General features: G+C 48.7%; 1 protein-coding gene across 1 annotated transcript in view; it reads right to left on the bottom strand.

Moving 5' to 3' along the window:
- The window catches only part of CHAT (choline O-acetyltransferase), a 51,095-nt gene that overhangs the window by 8,183 nt on the left and 20,065 nt on the right, over nucleotides 1–22,847 (bottom strand). The window contains exons 8-13 of the mRNA XM_045068910.1: nucleotides 12,317–12,486; nucleotides 9,797–9,897; nucleotides 8,770–8,898; nucleotides 6,081–6,203; nucleotides 3,137–3,278; nucleotides 2,947–3,009 (exon numbers count right to left, since the gene is read on the bottom strand). Of these exons, the coding sequence (XP_044924845.1) occupies nucleotides 2,947–3,009; nucleotides 3,137–3,278; nucleotides 6,081–6,203; nucleotides 8,770–8,898; nucleotides 9,797–9,897; nucleotides 12,317–12,486 (728 nt within the window). The remainder of the gene's footprint in view (nucleotides 1–2,946; nucleotides 3,010–3,136; nucleotides 3,279–6,080; nucleotides 6,204–8,769; nucleotides 8,899–9,796; nucleotides 9,898–12,316; nucleotides 12,487–22,847) is intronic.

The raw sequence follows: 22,847 nt of genomic DNA on the forward strand, positions 1-22,847 counted from the left end.
GATATTTGGGGAAGATTATTTCAGCTTTATCTCCTAATCCTTCCATTGCATTTTTTCTACCATATTTCCCCCAGAATTATTTTTATTGCCCCAAGAAGATTTTTTTCAGTTTTGTGTTCTTATTAATGGATGCAATAAATTCATTATCTTTCAGAGGACATCAATTACAGTTTTAAAACATGTTCTCCTGCTTCTGCATTGTTTTCATTTCTTTGAAGTTTCTCTTAACTTATTTTTAAAAATTAACCAAAAATTTAAAAATTACACAAAAACATTTCTACTGGCTTTTGTGTCTTATGTTAGTGGCTTTCCTCAACGTCTGATGATTAATGGCAACTTACTTATATTTCAGAATAAAGCACTGAAAGAATGATAAGAAGATACAAGGGTAAGCCTGTGCTTGCCCTCTGGTAGCCTTCACTGGGAGGTGAGCTGGCTGGGCTCTTTCTCTGGGCACCCCAGCCATCAGTATCTGTGAGTTTCTTCTCTTGGCCTGGTCAGTTTCACCACAGAGAAATTCTATAATCTCATTCTTGGAGAGACTTGGTAATAAAAGTACTTCCCAATGAACCTGGAGCTGAGTAGGTAGACTTTGATTAATTGCCATGTTTAATCTGATTAACCCTCCCTGAGCTCTACCTGGTGTCCCCAGATCTAGAGTCTTCTGTCTTGAGCTTCTCCAGAGGCTAAGCTTCTAGCTTACCATTGAGAAAGGGTAGTCACCTAACTGCATGGGATGGTGAAAAGGAACTGAGGGTCTGATTCTTTCTTATAGAAATAATCAGCCAACCCTCTTCTTTTCAGCCCTACACACACCTGTACTTCTGGTGGGTGCCTCCAATGCCTGAGCCATTCTGTGATTACAATTCATTGGGTTCCTGGGTCTCCCTTACTGTTCGCCTGGGTTTTAGCTTCCCCTGGTTTGCTAAGTCTGGCCATCTGTTCTATTTTCCAATGTGAAAACTTTGCTGTTCCTTTTTTTCTCACTCTTTTTGCCTCGTATACTCATGGCTTAAAAAAGAAAAAAACTGCCTTTGCTGATATTTCTGAGGATTTCAGAGGGAGTAACAGTAAACCCTTGTGTCTACCATGGCTAAGCAGAAGTTGGTGTCTACCTCTTCAAACAGCTGCCCATGCCCTATGTCAGTCCTTAGCTCAGCTCTACCTAAATATTATATAGGTTCCTAATTAGTGTCACTGAATGTTGGCAGACCACCCATGCTCCAACCAGTCCTCCTTCTACCTGGCCACTGGAATAAACTTTGTGACTGAAAAATCCCACCTCATAAGCTCTCCTGTGCCTCTGTCCTTCGCAAACATACACTGAACTATTTGCCTTTCCTCCAATGTGTCTTATTCTCTCAAGATTCTTTACCTTTGCACGTACTCTTCCTTTCTGGGACCATTTTTCCCTTCTATGTCCACCTGACAAGCATCCCTTCATCCTTCAAGTCTCATATCAAGCACCACTTCTTCTGGGAAGTCTTCCTGGCTTTCCCAAGATGAGGAACTAGCTTGCCCCTCCATGCTCTCTCCTACTTCCTGAGGACCCTTTTCACATGAGATGAGATTTATCATTTAAGGGATTTTCCTCTCAGCTACTCAGTAAACTCACTAAGGACAGGGGTTGTGGACTTCACCTTTTATTTCCTCCCACCCAGCACCTTGTCTGGCATTAAGCAAGAAGACCAAAAATACCCAATGAATACATGAGTGTGAGCTGGATTTTCCCCAAACAGAATGAACATTTAACTCTTCAGATGAATTCAGGACCTGGTAACTCAGTGGAAAGAAGTCTACATTGGCTCATTCTAAAACCCAAATAAGCATTGTACTTGCTTTCAAGTGTATAGAGTGAAATTTGGTCAAGCCCTTTTCACAGGATCTATGCTCCTTCAAAGACTGTATCAGAATAAATTTCAACTGATATATTGATCACCCGTCCAAGTAGTAGCTTATTCTCTGTTATTTATATGCAAATGATGGCTCTGTCATGCTAGAAAATAAATGACTTCCTTAAACTAAGAGAACATTTCCTTTAGAATTTTGATTTAGGGACTCCTGGGTGGCTCAGTCGGTTAAGCAACTGCTCTCGACTCAGGTCATGATCCTGGAGTCCCAGGATTGAGTCCCACGTCAGGCTCCCTGCTCAGTGAGGAGTCTGCTTCTCCCTCTGACCTCTCCCCTCTCGTGTTCTCTCTCTCTCATTCCTCTCTCTCTCTCATATAAATAAATAAAATCTTAACAAAAAAGAAATTTTTTTTTGACTTGGGGTACCTGGGTGGCCGAGTGGGTTAAGCATCTTACTCTAGATTTCAGCTTTGGTCATGATCTCAGGGTCATGAGATGGAGCCTTATGCCAGGTTCCACGCTGAACATGGACCCTGCTTAAGATTCTCTCCCTCCCTCTCCCTCTTCCTCTGTCCCTCCTCCCCTGCTGTCTCTCTTAAAAAAAAAAAAAAGTAAAAATAAATAAAATTTTGATTTTGTTATTAATTTTCAGCAAAAACGTTTTACTCATAGGTGATATAAATAGAAAATAAGAAAGCAAAACCAGCTCTAGGTGGGAATAAGTACCATCCCACCAGCAGTCATACAAGGTGCCCAAGCCACCACAGTGTGCCAGGCTTGGCCGCCATCTCTCACATTTGACTTTTCTTGTTGTATAAACTGTAAAGTACTATACGTATTTGGTGCTATTATTACCATTATTGTTCTTTCAGAGATCATTCATGGTATTCTTGTAAAATCCAAGTGAAAATGAGTGCTGTGTTACCCAGGTACTAAAAATAAGAAAAAGGCTGAGAGGCATGGCATCAACCAAGCCACTGAGTGGCTGGTGGCTCGGCTCTCACACAGGTCCTGTGCCATGGCCCGGTGCCTGCAGGACCAGCTTTTGGGCCCACGGTCATGAGTTCCCCCGAGAAGAGGCACTGTGTCACTCACCATGACTGTGTACTCGGTCTGGGCTCGGATGGCATCCTTCAGAAGCAGCAGCTTCTCTGAATCCTGTCAACAGACCAGAGATGGGGCTTGAAGGGCTACTCAGGGACCAGCAAGTGAAAGGAGCTGGCTGTCCCCGAGACCTGGCCAACAGGAGGCTCCCGGGGGACTCCTCAGGCGGAGCAGGACTTACTGGCACGGCAGCCTTGTGGTCAGTGACAGCCTTCACAAAACTCAGCGCCTCCGGAGTGGCTGAGCGAATGTTGTCCACACGGCCCTCCTGGAACCGGCGAATGGATGCGCTCTCGTAGGTGGCCACGAGTCTCCTGTGGAGCCTGCAGAAGATGGAAGATGAATGGCAAACGCTGTCGCCGTCTCAGGAAACCATAAACGCTGGAAGAAAAATAGCATCTGCAGGCTTTATGTTTACAGCCCTGACTCTACTGGGCACAGTATTTCATTTTAATGTTAATAGAATTCTCGGGGAGATTTCCCAAAGATGAGTGTCGGGGAGTCTCTAATAGGAAGAGCTGTGTACGCCTTCATCCACCAGTGACACTGTGTGGATATAAAATAGAGAAGTGACGGGTAACTTTTAAAAAAACCTCCATCTGGTGGGAAACTTAGAATTTTCTTCAAGACCTGATGAGTGTTTGATTAATAGCACAGAATGGAATAACTATGTGATTAATCATTCATATCCTTGAGGGAATCCTGTTTTATTTAGAACAATTCAAGTATGACCTATGGATTGAGGCAGGGAGGAGGCTGAAGCCCAGGCCTGCCTGTCCAGGGGCAGCTGAGTTTCCAACAGACCCACGGGCGCCATGGCTGTGCCTCTCCCGGCCCCAGCCAGGCAAAGTCCTTTCATTAGGCACACGAACCAAGTGAGCACTCCAAGGCTTGTACATCTGGCTGGCACATGTCTTTCTCACCGGTCAGCAAAGTCTTTGGTGTTGGAGGAGGTGGGGAGGAGGAAGACACAGAATCACAGAGGGGCCTTGATAAGGGGACACAAGTCATGGGCCTGCATGCTGGCTTTGTCAGAGCGTGTATCTCCTGTGCTGAGGGAGCTCTACTAAGAGGAAGGCCAAGTCTGATTCAGCACAGGACTTGGCGTTGTAACTTGGTGAGAAGGTGAATAAACTTTCTGGACACTTTTTCTGTCTCATTACCCCAGGTAGGAAGGACTCTGACAGTGAGCTCATTTCCCTGGCAGCAGATACCATGTCCAACACAAAAGTAGAAGCCATCACTGGCTAGTCACTGACCAACCCCCATCTAGACATCTTCCAGGCTTTGCTGAATCTAGGGGCAGAGTAAAAACATTTTTTTTGGTTATGGCTCAGACTCTGAAGAATGTTCTCCATGGGAAGCAGATCCTATTTTGGTTGTTCACTGAGCCCAGCAGCCTCCGGCCATGTCCACTCCTGGCCACATCCAGTGCCACAAGGATCAGTTGAGGATAGAGGAGGCTGTGCACAGGGCTGGCCAGCCCCTCCTAGCTCTCGAACTGAAATGCTCCCTGTCTTATGGCCCATCTCAGCCACCTGCCAGTATCAGAATGGCGACAGTGGTTCAGAACACCAGGTCCTTCCACGGCTCAGTGTCAGCGAGGTCTCTGTGTCCTCACGATGAGCACAGACCTCACGTGGGATGACGTCAGCCTTCCTCATGGAGTCAGTGCCCAGAGTGGCTGAAGCCATTTCCTCTCCCTGTGAGTTATGGCCCCTCGGGAGGACACTAGGATCTGGGATGCTGTGTCCACAGGAGAGCTGTCTGCTCGTTAGTGAGACCTCCTTCCCCTGGCCTTACTGCAAGGTCACTTTATGTCCCCTGCTCCCCTGTATATTGCAAAGTAAAAGCAGATACTGGTGGGGTCCTGTGCCAGTTGCTTTGGGAACACTGGAACCAACAGGAGCCAGCCTTGTCTTGAGGTTGGTCTACTTTGCATTTTAGTTTAGCCTCCTATAAAAGACCCATTGGCCTCCCTGCCCTGTTTTCAACCCTTGCTCTCTACTTTCTCTCCTTCCCCAACACAGAGCTACCACGAGATTTCTCTAAACCCGACCTGGCTGTGCCACCCCCAGTTAATACTCCCGTAGTGTCTTCTCACGTCTGTGACTCAGCCCTTGAGGCCTACTCTGGGCCAGGTGTGTGAGACATGCAGAGTGTCAGGCTTGGGGGAGATAGTCTAGAAAACAAAACTGACAAATCAATGAACAAGGCAGCCCACATGAACAATGACTGCCATGAAAGAGAACACGATATGATAGGCTGGAGAGCTGGATGGTGAAGGGGTCTGAGGTGGCTACTTGAGGTAAGGGGGTCAGGGAAGGCCTCTGAGGGCAGACACCTGGGCAGAGACCTGGGTGGAGGGGAGGAGCAGGCGTGTGAAGAGGGGTGGTGGCAGCAGGCTGGGGGTGCGAGACACAGGGGGAGCAAAGGGCCAGAGGCGGGAGAGAGCTTGGGAGGAGGGGCCCAGGAGAGGCGAGTTCACAAGAAGCCTTTCAAAACCTGGACTTTGTTCTAAACATGGTGGGAAGCCATGGGGAGGGTTCACGGTGGTAAGTGATGGAAGCTGATTTGCATATTTCAAAGTTGATGATTTGTGAAGATGGGAGTGGGAAGCAGAGCCCCCGGGGAGCTTGCCGCCGCTGTGCAAGCACGAGATGACCGGGGAGGGGCCGGCGGTCATGGAGATGGAAGACAGGGGGTAGGTCTGAGAGACCTCTGGAGGACGGACATGGGGGTGTCCCGGGTGGGAGAGGAGAGACAGGGATGAACCAAGGATGAGTTCGCATTCTTGGACCTGACCCATGAAGGGGGTGCTGGCTGCATGTCCTTATCAAGGAAGAGGGCAGAGCTATAGGGGCCCACGTGAGGGCAGGAGGAGGAGCAGCCCCTGGGCCTTTGCTCAGGCAACTTCCTGACTATGATGTCCTTCCTTCTCATTTCTGACTCTGAATCCCGGTTCAGGCGGCTCCTCTTTTTCTGCAGCCTGCCCTGCTCCTCCCAGCTTCTCAGCCCACAGAAAGTCATTCTTCCCTCCAGGATGATTCTAGACTCCAGAGTCTAGAGCAGCTTGTCGGGCAGCCCACCTGGGCCGAGTTGTTCCGCTGTCAGACTTTGCTTACCTGTAGAAGGCCAGCTGGAGGGCCACCTGGATGAAAGCATCAGGACTGCATTTCTGCTTCTTAATGAATGTTTTCCCAAAGATGTCAAACTTATACACAATGAAGTCAAGATTCTTTACTATTCTGTGGGAGAAAAGAAGAGGCCCTATTGCATGCAAAACAGAATGCACAGACTACGAAGTCCAACTGAGTGGCTCAAGCTTGGTCTACGACCCAGGACTCTGGAGGTGGAGGACATGGTCCTTGCCCACTGGGAACGCATCCGGTGTCAGAGACAGGACTTGACATGAGGAAGTGGCAGAGGGCCTGTCAGACCAGGGTTCCCTGAGCTGAAGGGGAGGCTTGGCCGGGTAGGGCAGTGGCCCTGTTCTGGTGGTCGGGGAGGGGACCTGGCTGCAGGGAAGGGCATGGGGCATGGGGGCAAGAGACATTTGCATGCGCAGGGACAACACTGCCCACAAACAAAACCCTGGAGCCCATTGCCTGCAGAAGTTAGCCTGAAAGAAGCCATTCATCTGACCTGTTTGGGAATGCGTGTCCCACAACCTCAGATTCTTCTGGCACCCTGGCCATTCTCCCAGACCTGGCACACGGCCTTTGTCCAAGGAAAAACCCGTTTCTCCGATGGCTGGAAGCCATGTCTCCTCACAGAGACTCCTCTCTGTTGTGCTATGAGAAGAAATGCCTGGGGCCTCCCTGGGGGTCCCGGTCACCAGAGCGAGGGCTGCTCGACTGTAAACCCATCTTACCCAGAAATGATTGCTGAGCCTCCTGTGACACACCCGGCTCTTTACTGCCCACGAGCCATGGTCCGAGTAACGGGTAGATTCTCTGACTCTACACTGAGGCCTTTGAGCATTCATCCCCTCACCAGTATGGACCAGTACCCTCCTTCACAATGAGCTCGGGGTCTGGGCTGATTGTCCACTGCAGCAATGTCTGGCGGGGTCCACACGGTCTGTCCACAGGCTATATGTGAATGCAGAGCCCTGAGGAGGCAACCTGCACCCTCCAGTCACGCTGCTGCAGGCCTCAGATGCTCTCTGCCTTCTCGCCTCGCAGTGGGGCTGTGCCAGGTTCTGGGGACCAGGGTCCAGTCAGTTAGCCAGCTGTCTCTCAACAGGCTGAGTGCATGGTCACACAGTCACCTGGAAGTCTGTTGCTTGGGCCCTGCCCACTCAGACCCTGTTCCCTTCCGTAGGCAGCTCGGAACCCTCGAGGCTCCTCCTGCTTTCCCACACTCAGACCTCTCCTGGCTCCCCACCTCTGGAAAGAGAATTTGGAGGCACCACTCAGATCTCTGAAAGTGAGTGGGCACCTTTCTCCACCCAAGGATGTCAGCCCACCAACTCACTGGCTCTCCTAGAGGCCTGCTTATCCCAAGAACAGCCCCTACAGTTGAGCTCTCAGCATCTTTTATGGATGAACACCCGAGGCCTCTTCTACTCTCCCGCGTCAGCCAGTCAGCCCCCAGAGCAGCTTGTGGTGGACTCGTCCTCCCTTCCCTCCAAGCTTGGCCATGATCTGTCTTGCTCACTGCATCTTCCTCACTGGCTCCCTGAAACCCCTGCTCCAAACCCTCCGAGGGCTCCTCCCCACTGCACAACAGCATCCAGGCCCCATAACACAAGAACAGCAAAGCTCTTCAAAATGTGACCTCAACTTCCCTTTAGTGCCTCAGTTCTGGCCGTTCTCTCACTTGCTGGTTTCCAAACCAGCCTGCATCTTCTATAAATCTTCTATGTACAAGCTCAAACAAGCTGCCTTTCTGCCTCTTCTCCAGCTGCCTGCACCACGAACTCCTATCCATCCTTCAAGACTCATTGTTGCAAAGCCCTTCCACGATCTCCTGGTAGAATTCCACTGCTGTGTCCTCTGTGGGTTCAGGCCTGTATGCCTTTCTCCAGTTTGGGCACTTGCGTCACACATGTTTTGGTCTGGGGGTCTACTTCCTCCACTGAAGTGTGGATGGCAGGCTCTATGGCATATTCATTTATGTGTCCGCAGCCTTTTCACGTACTGGCACATTCATATGTTTGATGAGTGAATGAATGAATGAATGAATGAATGAATAATGCTCACTTACTGAATGAGGGAATGAAAAACCAAGGGGCCGATTTAGTTGCCAGCCTGCAGCTCCCTCCACAACTTGGCACTGCGCCAGTGCGGGGTTGGGGGACACAGAGACCCACCCCCATCCCAGCCCTCCTGCCTGTGTCCCGTTAGGGACTGAACTGCCTCTCTCCCCTTGGGGAGAAAGGTCCCCTTGTCACATTGTAGTGTAAATTCAAGCAAATTGAAGTAGCTTGGATTCAAATGACCTATTCAAACCAGTTGTTTATTACTCCCCCCCCACCAGCCAAAGCAGAGGGATAATTTCCCCCCGCCTTGACTCAGCTCAGTCAGGTGAAACCTGTGAAAAAATAGCTCCATGTTTGCATTTTATGGAAATGATGGAGACTTGAGCAAGGTTATTTCCCCAAGAGTTATAACTCCCCTTTAGTTTGACTACATTTCCCTGAAGGGGTGGGCCGGGGGCGGGGGCGGAGGCGGGGGGCGGGGAGGCAGAAGAGCTGGGGTCTTTGGAAACTTCCAAGGGGCCTCATCGTCCTGGGCAGAGGGGGTTGGGGTGAGAGTGGACACGGGGTGACACCAGAGCATTGCCCTAAAAGAGGCTTGGGCTTTGTACCGTTGAAGTTTTTCCGCTGACGAGGCTAAGAGGCCTTGGATTTCCGGGGAGCACTTCCAACGCAGCCTCCTGGGGGCTGGGAGCTCGCTGACAGAGTCTGCTCGGACCAGCTTCTTGCTGCTCTTCACCCTGCAGGCACAGACAGGTGATGGCCTGCGGCCCTGGGAGCTGAGGACTGCGGGCAGCTGGCCTCGCACCCTGTGGGCATCCTAGCTGCTGGAGCCTCAGGGGGTGTGAGTTGCCCTGGGCCCACTGCACAGATGAACAGACTGACGCTCAGTCCCCAAAGCCACCCAAACAAGCACGTGGCAGAGCCTGGATTCCCGCCAGTTCCGCCTGACTCCAGAACCCATTTCTTTTCACGTTCTTCCGCTCCCCTAACACTTGGGAAACACTCGGAGAGAAACTGAAGAAGCAAACTGTGTTGTTTGTTTGTGAGGGTTGCTTTGGGCTTTTAGGGATTCTAAAGAGCTCCCAAATCATGTAAGAGATTTAGAACTTTGATTCAGGGAGAAGATTCTGGAGGGACAGAAGGAGCAAACCGTGAATGGAGGAAGGAACTTGGTGTGTTTAAGGGATAGGCAAGCACTCAGTCCGGCCAGCCCGGAAGCTAGGGAGAGAGGTCCAGCTCCCAGGGGTGGAAGGAGGTACAGCTCAGAGACCTCCCCCGTCCCCTCTGTTGGGTCAACAGTCGGCACAGGCCTGACTCGGAACAAGCACTAGATATTGGTCTGGGTTCCTTGGGCCAAAGCAGATGTTCCTTTTTGGCTAAGAATTCTTGGCCAAGCTTCTCCTGATGCCCAGCCTGCCCCCGCTGTCCGTGGCAGATAAAGTGTCTGAGCTCAAGCTGGTTTCCGAATCCATCCTTCGCTAAGACACTTTCCAGACTAATGCAGCCCCCCGGTGGCCACCCAAATTTTTCATGGCCTCGCCCGGCCTCGCCTTGGCAGTCTGGTGTTGGCTCCCGTGGCTGCGGCGGGGGTAGGTGAGGGGATGGCGGGGTGGGGGAGGATGCGCCCAGACTCACATGTGCTTGAGCAGATGCTCCGTGCACTGCACCAGGACGATTCCATCAAACGGGGAGTGCTCGCACACGACGCCGCATGTGCCATCGCGGCCCACCACGAACTGCAATAAGGAGGGAGAGAAGTGAGCGGACCTCAGGTAGGGTCTGCATCTCAAATTAGTCCCTGGGCTCCAGGCTGGGTCTCCCTGGCCTCTCCGGAGTGGGGGGCTGTGAGGAGGACCCTCCTCCAAGGACACAAAAGCACATAATGTCCCAAAAGGAATGCTGTATGAAATTGCCATAACCTGAGAATATGGGGGCATCGAGACAGGTCTATTAGGTGACCTCCTTCCCAGAAATGCTCTGGGCAGTGAGGGTAGAGCCCAAGATTCCCCAGTTGAAGCAGTCCAGTGATTCCTAACCGTCCGCCCTGAAGCCCTGCGCTCTTTCCTTAGGTCATGGGCAAGTTCCTTTGGCTTCTGTTAAGCCCTGTGTTCCCCCACCCCATCACACAGTGTGCAACAGGGCCACAATCCTGTACAGCTTCGTGAGAGTATGGGTCTAAATGGCGCCTGTATGTTTGGCCCCCCTGGTTTCTTCCCAGGATCTAGACCCATGTCTACCCCCTAGTAGGTGCTCAACACTTCTGTTGAATGAGTGAAAGAAACGTAACGATCCGGTTTGGATCGTGGGCAGATCCTAGGGAGAAATAGTTGTCTCTGGGTGGGAGTGAAGGAAAGGTGTTCTAAGGGTGTTCCATGAACCGCTGTCTGGGCTTCGAGTCAGGGACCGGGGTTCCAGGTCTGCCACAGCCACCTGCCAGCTGGGAGACCTTCGACAGGATATTTTAGCTCCTGGCTTCAGTTTGCTACCATTGAAAATGGATCCAATAAAGCCCAGTTCACAGGATGGCTAGGAGGATCAGAGAGAAGGTTTAGGAAAGGTCCCCAGGGACTGTAAGGAGTTTGCTAAAGCTGTACTTAGCTGACGTGGACAAAGGACATGCTCGGCATGTACAGAGGTGCTGGGAAAAAAGAATGAGAAGAATGAGATTTGATTGTTGACGTGTAACCCAGATGAGGTGAGGCTGCCCACAGCCCGGCTCAGCACAGCATCCCATCTGGTCTCCCATCCACAAGCAAGCAAACAAACAATTATTGACAGTTTTCTGATGCCCTTCTGGGGCACTATAACACATGTGAGCTGACTCTCCTCCTGTCTTCCGCCAGCCCTCACCTAGAGCCAGTGGCCCGAATCTCTACTCCCATTCTTCCAACAACCTCCCCACAGAGTCTTTCTCAAAACTCATCCCTTGCAGTCTTTTCTTTTCTCCCTAGTGTCCCCTGCTTCTCTGTCTCCTGCTTCCTTCTAGCTCTTGATCGCTCAGCTCAGGTCTCTGGAGCCTGTTTGGCTTCTCCAGGGCATCTGATCATCTGTCTTGCCTGTGAACAGCACCCAGCAGTGGGCACAATCACCCCTGTGGGGCAGGAGGAGAAGACTGTGCCCACTTGTGCATTTATGCTTTTCTGTCCTTGCCACTAAAACAAAAGGGAGGAAAACAGTGCCTTTTTAAAACCACTACCGAGGCTTCCTACGTTTCTGGTCCCCTACATCCATTATATCATTACATTCCCACAGCTGCTCCATGAAAGATTACAAGCCATTAGCACCACTGGTGGAGGCTAAAACGGCCAGCGCAGCAGCAAGTGAACTCATCAGAAACAGCAGAATCAATATGCAAACCAATAAAAAGGATAACCTGCAGAACGCAGAGGCCAGAGAAAGAGAAAAATGAAATGTTGCCCAGCAATGCTTATCTGTGGGAGCCGATGTTAGCACAAAGCATAGCGATCGCTGGCTATTTAATATGGTCATTGTGAAAGTGGGGTGGGGGGCTTTAAAAACAAACAAGGGTCGATTCAGGATTGACACACCAGAGAGAAAAGGCTGGAGAAACAGGAATGAATGGGCCCAAACTCGAACTTCATCTGCACCTGCATGAGCGTTTCTCTCCGGGCTAAAGTGAGCATCTTTTTTCAGGGTTGATGTCACGTGAATGAAAAACATAGGAATTGCATTATTTCATTTTATGGCTTTTCTTCTGTGGAGATGCTGGGCTGTCCTACTTCTTAGAGTTGGAGGGAGGTATGTCGAAACAGTCAGACAAGAGTGATGGAGAGTCAGAAAAACTGGCACTTCCGGGCATCAGCCATGATTCTTGCTGGATGCATTGAAGTTATGTTCAGGGGGCCCCCGGGACACCCCACCTTACAGTGTGTGCTTGGAGAGTGGGAGTGAGCTCCAGGTCTGACCCCGAGGTCCTGCATACCTGGCCCGGGCTGTAGGAAGGTTGGGAGTTGGAGCTGGGTTTGGTCACTGGCTCTAGGGAAGGGGTGTGGCCAGTCCCAGGGGCACGTTTCCAGTGCCTTCGGCTCCCCCGGCCCCAGATGTGGCATCCTGGGCAGCACAGGCCAGCGTGTGAGCCCGGCAGGTGTGCGCATCTGCTGGCTCGGCCCTGGCTCTGCCGCTGGGGAGGCTCACCTGCAGGGATTTGTCATACCAGCGGTTCGCCCCGTTCTTGCTGCAGCCTCCGCCGTGAAGCAGCTGAAGAGCCCTGTTGGTGTCGCTGAGCTCCACGCCCGCCGGGGCATCCAGGCACACAAGACAGATGCAGCGTTCAATCATATCCAGTGCATCCCGGTTGGTGGAGTCTGCAGGCCGGGCAAATAAGGCCTTAATCCCTATCCTCCGGACCCCAGGTCTGAGGTCCCCTCTGCGGAGCCCCATGTGCCACAGGCAGACACACATGGACACCCAGCCCTTGAGCCGGTCCTGACTCCTCGCCTGACTCCAGTGGGTGGGCCATGGCGGTCAGCTAGACTCTCCTGAGCTCCTGTGCTAATCCCAGCAACCGGCTCCCACTCAGGGGTCTGCAGGAGTCCCACCGACACTCCAGCTCTGGCCAGATATGCCTCCAGACAGGTGGTCATTGGAACTGCCCACCAGGATGAAGGGGGTTCATGCGGGGCCTTCTCCATGGACATTAGACCGGCCTCAGACTGGCCTTGCCAGGGGAGGAGCCCCAATTCCTGCATCGAACAGTACCCTGCCCCCCCCCCCACTGTGCTGCTTGAGAGCCACATCTGGCCCATAGGTCTGTTTGTTTTTTCCAAACTAAAATTCTCAAACATTAGTTGCTGAACATTAAAAACCTGTCAATTTCACATGAAAAGCTTCAGGGAATCAAGGTGTTGCTGTCCCTGCCCCTCCCCGCCTCAGCGGTTATTTCAATGAAGAGCGCAGATGGAAGGGCCAGGCGGTCTGCCCCGAAGCCATACCCCGGTGAGCCCACTGAGGCCAATTCAGGCATGTGGAACTCGTCAGGACAAATAGGCTAGAAGCCACTGAGTTGTGCAGGAGACGTGTCACCAAGGCAGCCTGATTGCTCTGTGGGGTACATTGGGCATAAGGTTCTTCCCCAAACAGAGCTGGGTCAGCTGGATGGGCTCTCCCCGCACAGCCCCCTCCATTGCCACCACATCCTCTATCCAGACTTTTGGGCAGGAAAGCTGTAACAGGATGAGGGACAGGGTTACCTCTCCCCCCAAGCCCCAGAGTATCCTGCGCATGGAAGATGGGGTGCAAAGTATTTGGAGGCAAGGGGACACTGTGGGGCAGAGGCTGCTAGCTGTGTAGGGCAATATCCATTCTTCCTTTAGACACAGAGTGCCTGGTTTTAGCTTGGCACATGGAGGGCCAGAACTAAAGGTGCGTTGCCCAGCCTCACTTACAGTTAGAGGAGAACCCACATTTAATTCTGCCAATAAAATTTAGAAACCCTATATGAGAGCTTCCAAGAGACTTCTTTAAAGGTAACCAGCATGTGCTCTTTGCCCCTCTTCCCACCCTCTTCTATCTACTGCTCGGAGCACTGGTGTGATGGCTGGACCTCTAGCCTCCTTTTCGGATCATATGGCTGTGCACCACACCCTTGCAGTGATGGAAGAATCCTAGCCACTACGTATCAGCTCTGATGGCTTACTTCTGGTATACAAGAGAGAAAGAGAGACCTCTGTTTTCTTTAAACCACTATTATTTGGGGTTTTCTGTCATATGAGGCCAAATCTAATCTTAACTTATACCATCTAGAGAGTTTGGGTTCACATTCTCACACTGTAAGAATGAGCTGGAGCTGAGAAACCGCACCCTTGTTTTACCATAGTCCTCTCATTCATTCAGCCCCCTTGGTCCCTGTAGGTATTGAAATCCAAGGTCCCTGTCCAGGAGGTGTTTGTCAGAGAGAAACATTCTGCGGGCTAAGGAGCCCCTGCACAAGATGACAGTCCCTGTTCCTTTTTGCCCCATCAAGACAGGCAGTGGGGCAGGTTCTGGTCCTGAGTGCTGGCCCTTCTATTTCCTGTAGTCAGTCCAAGCCCAGGCACACATACCTCTCTGCTCCTGCCCTTTCCCTCACTACTGGGATCCCACTTACTGCTGAGTCAGAGCCCCTGGTTCTGGAGGTTTCTCTTCTTCTGGAGCCTCAAGCCAAAAATTATGCCCATCACCTCTCATAGCCACCTGAAATCTGCTTTCCTGAAGTCCAGGGAATGTGTGGGAGCCAGTGTGGTCTCCGTTTACCAGCCAGGTCCTGCCTGTGGGTTGAAGCCAGGCACAATGGGACCTTCCCTAGTCAGTGGGAGGCTGAGTCCATACACAGTCTGACGTTGCCAGTGGGAGCCTGTCCTTCCCTTTGTCCAGCTAGGGACCCAGGGGTCCTGTATGTTCCTCCCTGCTCTTGGCCTCACCTTGACCCTCCCTGGGACATGTGGTGACTTCCCTCTTCCAGTGCAGTCAGCCTTGAGCGGAGAAGTCCCCAAGAATCTCCCCTGGGCCTCCTCAACATAAGATAGGCACACGGATGCTAAGGTCACCTGTGACGATCACTGCTCTGCCCACGTGATTTCTCCAGCTCATGAGAGGCGTCTGTATACAGTCTCACGGAAGACAGTCTCCAGTCTCCACCCATCCCCTTCCTCCCACTTCTTGCAAATCCCTCTCACAGCAAGCCTTCCAGTCTGAGAAGCAGAATGACCAGCAAGCCAGCCCATCCTTGGGTCATCTTTACCCCACTTCCTGTGTAGAATGAGGGTTTGGAGAGTACCATGCTTTCAGGACCCCTCTTGATCCCGAAGGGGCCAGGATGACTCCTTATCTTTTGCATGGCTTCTTGGGCTTTCCTGGAATCTGATCATCTCCAAGACTTTCGGTCATGCCCTGAAGATCTAGATGTAAAGGTAACCCAGTTGAAGCTCTGGGGAAATTCCCCTTCCCTCCGCCCCTGAAGGGTGCGGCAGTCACTGTGTTACCATCTTCAACCTGAAATGACTTCTATGAGGTTGAGTTTAAACATGGCCCTTTGGGCTCCGTGGCTTACCATGCTGCCCCTCGAGGGTCACATCCCCTGAATGCATAGGGTGTCTCCTGGATAGGGGACCTTCTCCTACTCTGCCTATCAGAGTTTCACTCATAAACCTCTCCCAAGCTCTCTGATCCTTTTAATGCGGCTGGACCTAGGCCTGGCATGGGTGGCAACAGCCCAGACAGAGCGCCTGCCCTCCAGAACTCACACCCAGAGGATGGCGGCTGCTCCTCAGTGCAGACAAAGCACCTCTGCTCTGTTCACTAGGCTGGCCTCGTATAGTACCTGGGTCTAGGGCTAGACCCATCCCCTCTACACCTGTTGTCTCCTACGACATTGCGCATGCCCTACCATACATGACCCAGCTACTGACTACAGACTTCCCCATGCTTCAAGCAGTCAGTGCCAGTCCAACCCCAGAAGCTCTGACCCAGTCTCCTCCCCCATGTCTGGGAGCTCGCAGAGGGTGGAGGCTGGGTCTCCAGTGCAGGTGGGCACAGGAAAGTGTCCATGGCTGGCAGTGGACTCAAGTGTACATGGACAGGTGAGGCAGAGATCTGTGTATGCAGCTCAGAGAAGGAACCTGGAGGAGCCCAGCTGGCTTGAGGATCAGAAAACCACCACCTTTGGGGTATGGACCCTTATGGGATGGGGGAATGGTGAGAGGTTGGGAGGGATGGAGATAGGGAAGGGATTCCTTACCCTTTGCAAGGCTCCCAGTCCTGCCCCTGTCTGCTCTATAGAAGTCCCCACCTATGGCTCTGGGCAGTGGTCCTGCCCTGTGTGCTGTTCTGGGGGTTCGTTTGGGATTCCAGGCTGACTGGTGACTTCAGAGCATGGGAAGGCCTTGGCCATACTGTGGTCAGATTCAAATAGGCAGAGAGGAAGGGGGGAAGCCTGTCAGGAGGGAGATAACAGTGCTGGAAAATGTTCTGAGGGCTGGGGTGCAGACACCCAGGTTTGTGGGCGGAATGTGGGTGAGCAGGCCACCCCAGGCTGCAGTTCACCCCCCAGATTGTAGGTGAAGGCGTGTAGGATTTAGGTGAGGCTGAAGAATGCAGTGAAGTGATGCTATTAGTGAACATTTGTTGAGCACCTACTATGTGCCAGGCATAAACCTAAGTCCTCATACTAATGAACATGAGATAGGCGTTTTTATCATCCCTGTTCACAGAGATGCTAAATGTCTTGCTTAAGGTCATCCAGTAAACTGAGGGAGCTAGACTTGATCCCCAGCATGCAACCCCAGTGCCCAGGTTGGGAACAGATCATCAAGGGCTGTGAATGGCCTCATCTAGCAACAACAAGCAGCCGCCAAAGGATCTTGGATAGGGGTTGATGTGGTCAGAGCAGAGTCTAGGCTGCCTAGCAGCCTGGGGAGGGTGTTGGTCTGGAGGCCAGTTAAGGGACCATGGGCAGCCCCAGACCTACTCATCTAGGCCCTGTTGGCCATGTCTCAGTGAGCTCTGAAAGCCCAGGCTGGGCATCTGCCTATAGCAAAATTTCCTTAGAAACAGCCTTAAGGCCAATGTGGAGTGGACAGGCCTGTCTAGCCAGGATGCTGGGGAGTAGGCCTAACACATCCTCGGGGCAAGAGAGAGGAGGCCTGGCACACTCCTTCCCAGATGGACAACATGAACCTGACAGCAAACAAGGATGGCTCCCTAGGTCTCAGTGCCCAGCCGCCTCCAGGAAGAAGCACGGGACTCCTGGGGAGGGACTGAGCCATCACCATCACAGGCAGGTTGTGCAGGGCCCCAGAGCTCAGCGCCAACCTACAATACCCAGGTCCTGGCTCATTAGACAGGGTGAAATGGGAGCAGGACAGCCGAGCCGAGATGCCAGGTGGCCTTGCAAATGAACTCCCTGCATACGAGTAGCTGATCGGTCAAAGGCTGACAAGTTTATCGTGTAAGGCAGAAAATGAACTACACCCAAATTCATCCACCATGACTCTGGCCCCAGTATAATGGAAACAGGGGGTGGGGGGCTGGAGGCACGCGGCAGGAGCCGTTTGTCTTGTGACATTCTCATCGAGCACATGGGGGCTCGTTTAATGTGGTAAATCAATCTTCCTCAAGGAGCCCTGCTTAATAGTGAGAAGTGGGAGGTGAGTAATAGGAGGAGCTTGCTCGGCCACCCACGCCTGGGGAGCTGACAGCTTCGGTGATGCAGAAATTCCAGAGACCACGAGGCCTTGGAGGACCTGGAGCTTCTGTTAGAGGCTGAAAGCTTATAGACTGTGACTAAGGTGAACAAGATGAAGGGAACAGAGCGCCTCTGTCTTTTGGAGGGCTTCAGATATCAGGTGCTGCTCCCCAACACCTCTACCTGTGCACGCGCATGTGCGTGCGTACACACACACACACACACACACACACACAGCTCGGTCTTGGACACTTGCCTTCTCTGGTCTATCCCCCTGGGAGGGAGATTGACTTAAGTAAGATTCCTATTTTCCTGCCTCACAAGGTCTGTGAAGATAGAACACTAGGCTCCTCTTCTGAGGTTTAGAGCTTTTCAACCTCTGTCAATCTCATCTGAGGATTTTTCTTCCTCAGAAAAAGGGATTGTATCTGCTTTTGGGATAGAACTCTGCCATCACGCATCCCATGTTCTTCTCTACTTTATGGCTTATAGAATAATCTTTATGCTCTCAGTTCCCAGTTTCCAGAGGCTATGGAAATTTCCACAAAAATATTTCTTGCCCAGTGAAACCTGCCTCTTGCAAATCAGAACAGCTTTTACTTGAGTTACAAAAGACTCTCTCTCTCTTTTTAAAGATTTTTATTTATTTAACAGACAGAGATCACAAGTAGGCAGAGAGAGGTGGAAGCAGCTTCCCTGCTGAGCAAAGAGCCCGACCTGGGGCTCAATCCCCGGACCCTAGGATCATGACCTGAGCTGAAGGTAGAGGCTTTAACCCACTGAGCCAGCCAGGTGCCCCACAAAAGTCTCTTTAAAGAGCTCAAGAGGGAGGGTCTTCTGCTTCCAGGAAAATAAAGTAGAATTTTCCCTATTCCTTCCACTAAAAGTCCTGGACATTATATTTAAAACAAACATAAGAAGATTCTGAGAGATGGACAGAGAGGAGCTAGGGACCTCAGGACCCAAGGAACAACATGATGGTGAGTTCCTGGTATACTGGACTGAATTGTGTCCCCTCCACCCTGAAGTTCATATGTTGAAGCTTTAACCCTCAATATGACTATATTTAAAAATGAGGCATTTAAAGAGGTAATTAAGGTCTAATGAGTTCATAAGTGTGGAGTTCTAAACCAATATGACTATAATCCTTATAAGAAGAGGAAGAGACACCAGCAATGTGTGCACACAGAGAAAAGACCACTGGAAGATGCAGTAAGACAGCGATTATCTGCAAGCCACAGAGAAAGACCTCAGGAGAAACTAACTCTGCCAGCAGCTTGACCTTAGACTTCTAGCTGCCAGAATGGTGAGAACTAAATTTCTGTTGGTTAAGCCACTCAGTCTGTGGGGTTTTGTTACGGTAGCCCTAAAAAATGACCACACTGGGTTTTCGGTTTTATGTAAAATTTCCCAGACTTAGAGCTCAAACAGCCAGTAACATAAAACACAAGCCAATGTAAACGAACAAACAAACAAAAAATCCAGCAAAACCTGCTTTCTTTAGTCAAAGGACCAGGGAAGAGAAAGACTAGCAACACAGGAAACCTTTAGATAATGACCTTCCTCCATGCCAGCAAAGGCAGAGTGGGGAGCCTAGACTTCTACCATAACCCATCTGTAATGAAGCATCTCAACCTCTGATGGGTCAGAGGAGACATGCTCTCAGGGAGAAGCTGGAACATTCATCTCCTTTGGATAGTAACCACCACCTCAATTCCTCCAGATGGCATCAATAGAGAACATGTGGGGACCTTGAATTCCCACTCTCACTACCAGTAATAAGAAGCATCCTCCCCTAGGTTGTCAATATAGGCCTCATGAGAAACCTGGACTTCTACCTCCACCCGGCTATAATAAAGTAGCACCCACCCTGCTCCTGCTGGAGTTTTGTCAGAAAGTCAGCTAGAACACAAATTTTAAATAACATCCAGAGTCTCATAACACATCCAGGTTTCAACAGAAAATCATTTATCACATCAAGAACCAGGAAAATCTCAACTTGAATGAAAAAAGACAGTAGATGCCCAACACTGATGTGACAGGAATGTTAGAATTAGGTGACAAATATTTTAAATATTTAAAATTAATCATTATAAAACTGAAAAATCTGTGGGACAAAAGATCTAACAGTCATATCACTGGAGTCCCAGAAGGACAGAAAAAAAGAGCAGATCAGGAAAGTACTCAGGGAAATAATGGCCCAAAGCTTTCTAAATTTGGCAAAAGACATAAACCTAAAGATTCAAGATTCAGTTAATTCCACACAGGATAAATTAAAATAAATCCACATCAAGACATTATCATAGGGCGCCTGGGTGGCTCAGTGGGTTAAGCCGCTGCCTTCGGCTCAGGTCATGATCCCAGGGTCCTGGGCTCTCTGCTCATCAGGCTCTCTGCTCAGCAGGGAGCCTGCTTCCCTCTCTCTCTCTCTGCCTGCCTCTCTGTCTACTTGTAATCTCTGTCTGTCAAATAAACAAATAAAATATTAAAAAAAGAAAGACATTATCATAGTCAAACTTCTGAAAACTAAAGACAAAGGAAAAAAATCTTAAAAGCAGAGAAAAAGAAATGATGCTTTATCTCTAGAGGAAAAAAACAATTCAAATTATGGTGTATTTCTCATCAGAAACCATGAAGGCTGACACAAACTTTTTCAAGTAGGGAGAGAAAAGAACTGTCAACCCAAAATTTTATATTTGGCAAAAATATCCCTCAGGAAATAAAGGGAAATCAAACATTTTTAGATGAAGAAAAACTAAAAGAACTTATTCCCAGCAGACCTGCCCTAAAAGAAAAGCTAGAGGAATTTCCCCCTTCAAAAAAAGAAGTTATATAAAGAAAGGAACATTGAAACATCAAGAAGGAAGAATAATAGAAAAAGTAAATATTTTAGTAAATAAATTTTCATTCTCTTCTTGAGTTTGTTTGTTTTTTTTTAAAGATTATTTATTTATTAGAGAGAGAGATCACAAGTAGGCAGAGAGGCAGGTAGAGGGGATGGGGGAAGCAGGCTTCCTGATGAGCAGAGAGTCCGAAGCAGGACTCGATCCCAGGACTCTGAGATCATGACCTGAGCCGAAGGCAGAGGCTTAACCCACTGAGCAACCCAGGGCCCCTCTTTTTGAGTTTTTAAAAATTCTGTTTCACTGTTGAAATAAAACTGTAACACTGCCTGATGTGGCACTAAATTTATATTAGTGGAAATAATTAAGACAAGTATATTATAAACATGGGAGAGTAAAGGGATGTAAAGGGTGGTAAACTTTCTACATTTCACTAGAACTGGCAAAATTTCAATAACTATAGACAGTGATAAATTATATATATAAAGTAATACCTATGGAAACCACTAGAGAAGCTAGTGAAGGGAGAGTAGACAAATCCACAATTATACTTGGGGACTTAAACACCCTTTTCTTGGTAACTGATAGAACAACTAGACAGAAAGTCAGCAAGGATATAGAAAAGCTCAACAACACCATCAATCAATCTAATTGACATTTATAGAACATTCCATCCAACAACAGCAGAATGCACATTCTTTTCAAGTGCCCATGGAATATATATGCCAAGGCATATTCTAGGCTATAAAACATCCTCAAATATATTGAAGAGAACTGAAACCATACAAAATGTATTTTCTATTGTATGAAATCAAAGTAACAATAAAAAACAAGAAAAGTTCTAAACATTTGGAAACCAAACAATACTCTTCCAAAGAATCCATGGGTAAAGGAGGAATTCTTAAGGGAAATTAAGAAAAAAACATTGCAATGAGTGAAAATAAAAATACACCTTATCCAGATTTGTGAGTCACAGCTAGACCACTGTTGAGAAGGAAATGTATAGCACAAATGCTTATATAGATAAGAAGAAAAGTCTTGAATGAATTCTATTAGCTCTTACCTGAAGAGCCTAGAAAAAGAGCAGCACAATAAACAAAAAGCAATCAAGAGTTAGGAAATAACAAGAATCAGAAACCAAAAGAATTTGGAAAAAAAAACAACAAAAACAATAAAAAGAAATTTAGTTCCTTTAGAGGATCAATCAAAGTTCTAGCAAGACTTGTAAGAGAGAGAGTGAGGGAAAGATAGAACAGGGATGAAATGAGGGTTAGTACTACAGACCCTGCAGACATCAAAAGGATTATAAAGAAATACTATGAACAACTCTACAGACATAAATTTGACAATTTAGATGAAATGGAGTGATCTCTTGAGAAGTATAAACTACTACAATGCACCATATATAAAATAAATAATTTGGGGGCACCTGGGTGGCTCAGTGGGTTAAGCCTCTGCCGTGATCTCAGGGTGCTGGGATCGAGTTCCACATTGGGCTCTCTGCTCAGCAGGGAGGCTGCTTCCCCTCTCTCTGCCTGCCTCTCTGCCTACTTGTGATCTCTCTTTGTCAAATAAATAAAAACAAAAGGAAAAATAAGAAAGAATTTGGATAGACCTATAACTACTAAGAAAATTGAATTTATAAGTTTTAAATTCCAGAAAAAGAAATTTCTGGGCCCAGAAGTTTTCACTGGAGAATTGTACCAAATATTTAAGGAAGAACTAAAACACAACAATACAATTCCTTTCAGATAACTTAAGAGGTTAAGAATATTTCCCAATTCATTTTATGAATCGAGTGTTATCCTTATACAAAACAAGATGAAAACAGTACAAAGAAGAAGAAAAGCCACAACACCCAACCAGCTGTAGGCCAATAATCCTCATGAATGTATGAATACAGATACAGAAATATTGAACAATATATAAGTAAAAAGAATTATATACAAAGTGGGGCTTATTATAGGAATGCAAGGCTGAAAATCAACCTGTATAATCCACCATATTAACAGGTTATAGAAAAATCATGATTATATCAATTGGTGCAATAAAAATATTTGACAATACTCCTAAAATTTAATATCTATTCATGACAAAATCCCAGAAAAATGAAAATAGAGGGGAGCTTCCTCAACTTCATAAAGAACGTCTGCGAAAAGGGCTATAGTTAACATCATTTTAAAGGTGAAAGATCACATGCCTTTTCCCTACGATCAGGAAAAAGAAAGGATATCCACTCGTACTACTGTTATCCAAAATAGTACCAGTGCGATAAGGCAATAAAAGGGAATTAAAAGGGATAGAGATCAGAAGGGGAAAAAAATCCCTACTTTCACATGACATGATTGTTTGTGTAGAAATTCTAAGAAATATACCAAAAAAAAAAACCCTACAAAACCTAAATAAACCAACGCCCCACCCCAAACATCCTAGAATGAATTAATGCGTTCAGCAAGTTTGCAAGATACAAGATAAACATACAAAAATCAATTGTATTTCTGTACACCAGGGACAAGGACATGAACACCAAAATTAAAAATATAATACCACTTACAATGATGCAAAACACTGAAACACTTCAGTGTATGTAACAGAAATGTACAAGGCTTGTATGCTGAAACTACAGAACACCAATAAAAGAAATCAAAGAAAAACTAAGTAA

The sequence above is a fragment of the Mustela putorius genome, unplaced genomic scaffold (genome assembly GCF_011764305.1).
Source record: "Mustela putorius furo isolate JIRA1106 unplaced genomic scaffold, ASM1176430v1.1 tig00003909_pilon_pilon_pilon, whole genome shotgun sequence".
Taxonomy (NCBI): Eukaryota; Metazoa; Chordata; class Mammalia; order Carnivora; family Mustelidae; genus Mustela; species Mustela putorius.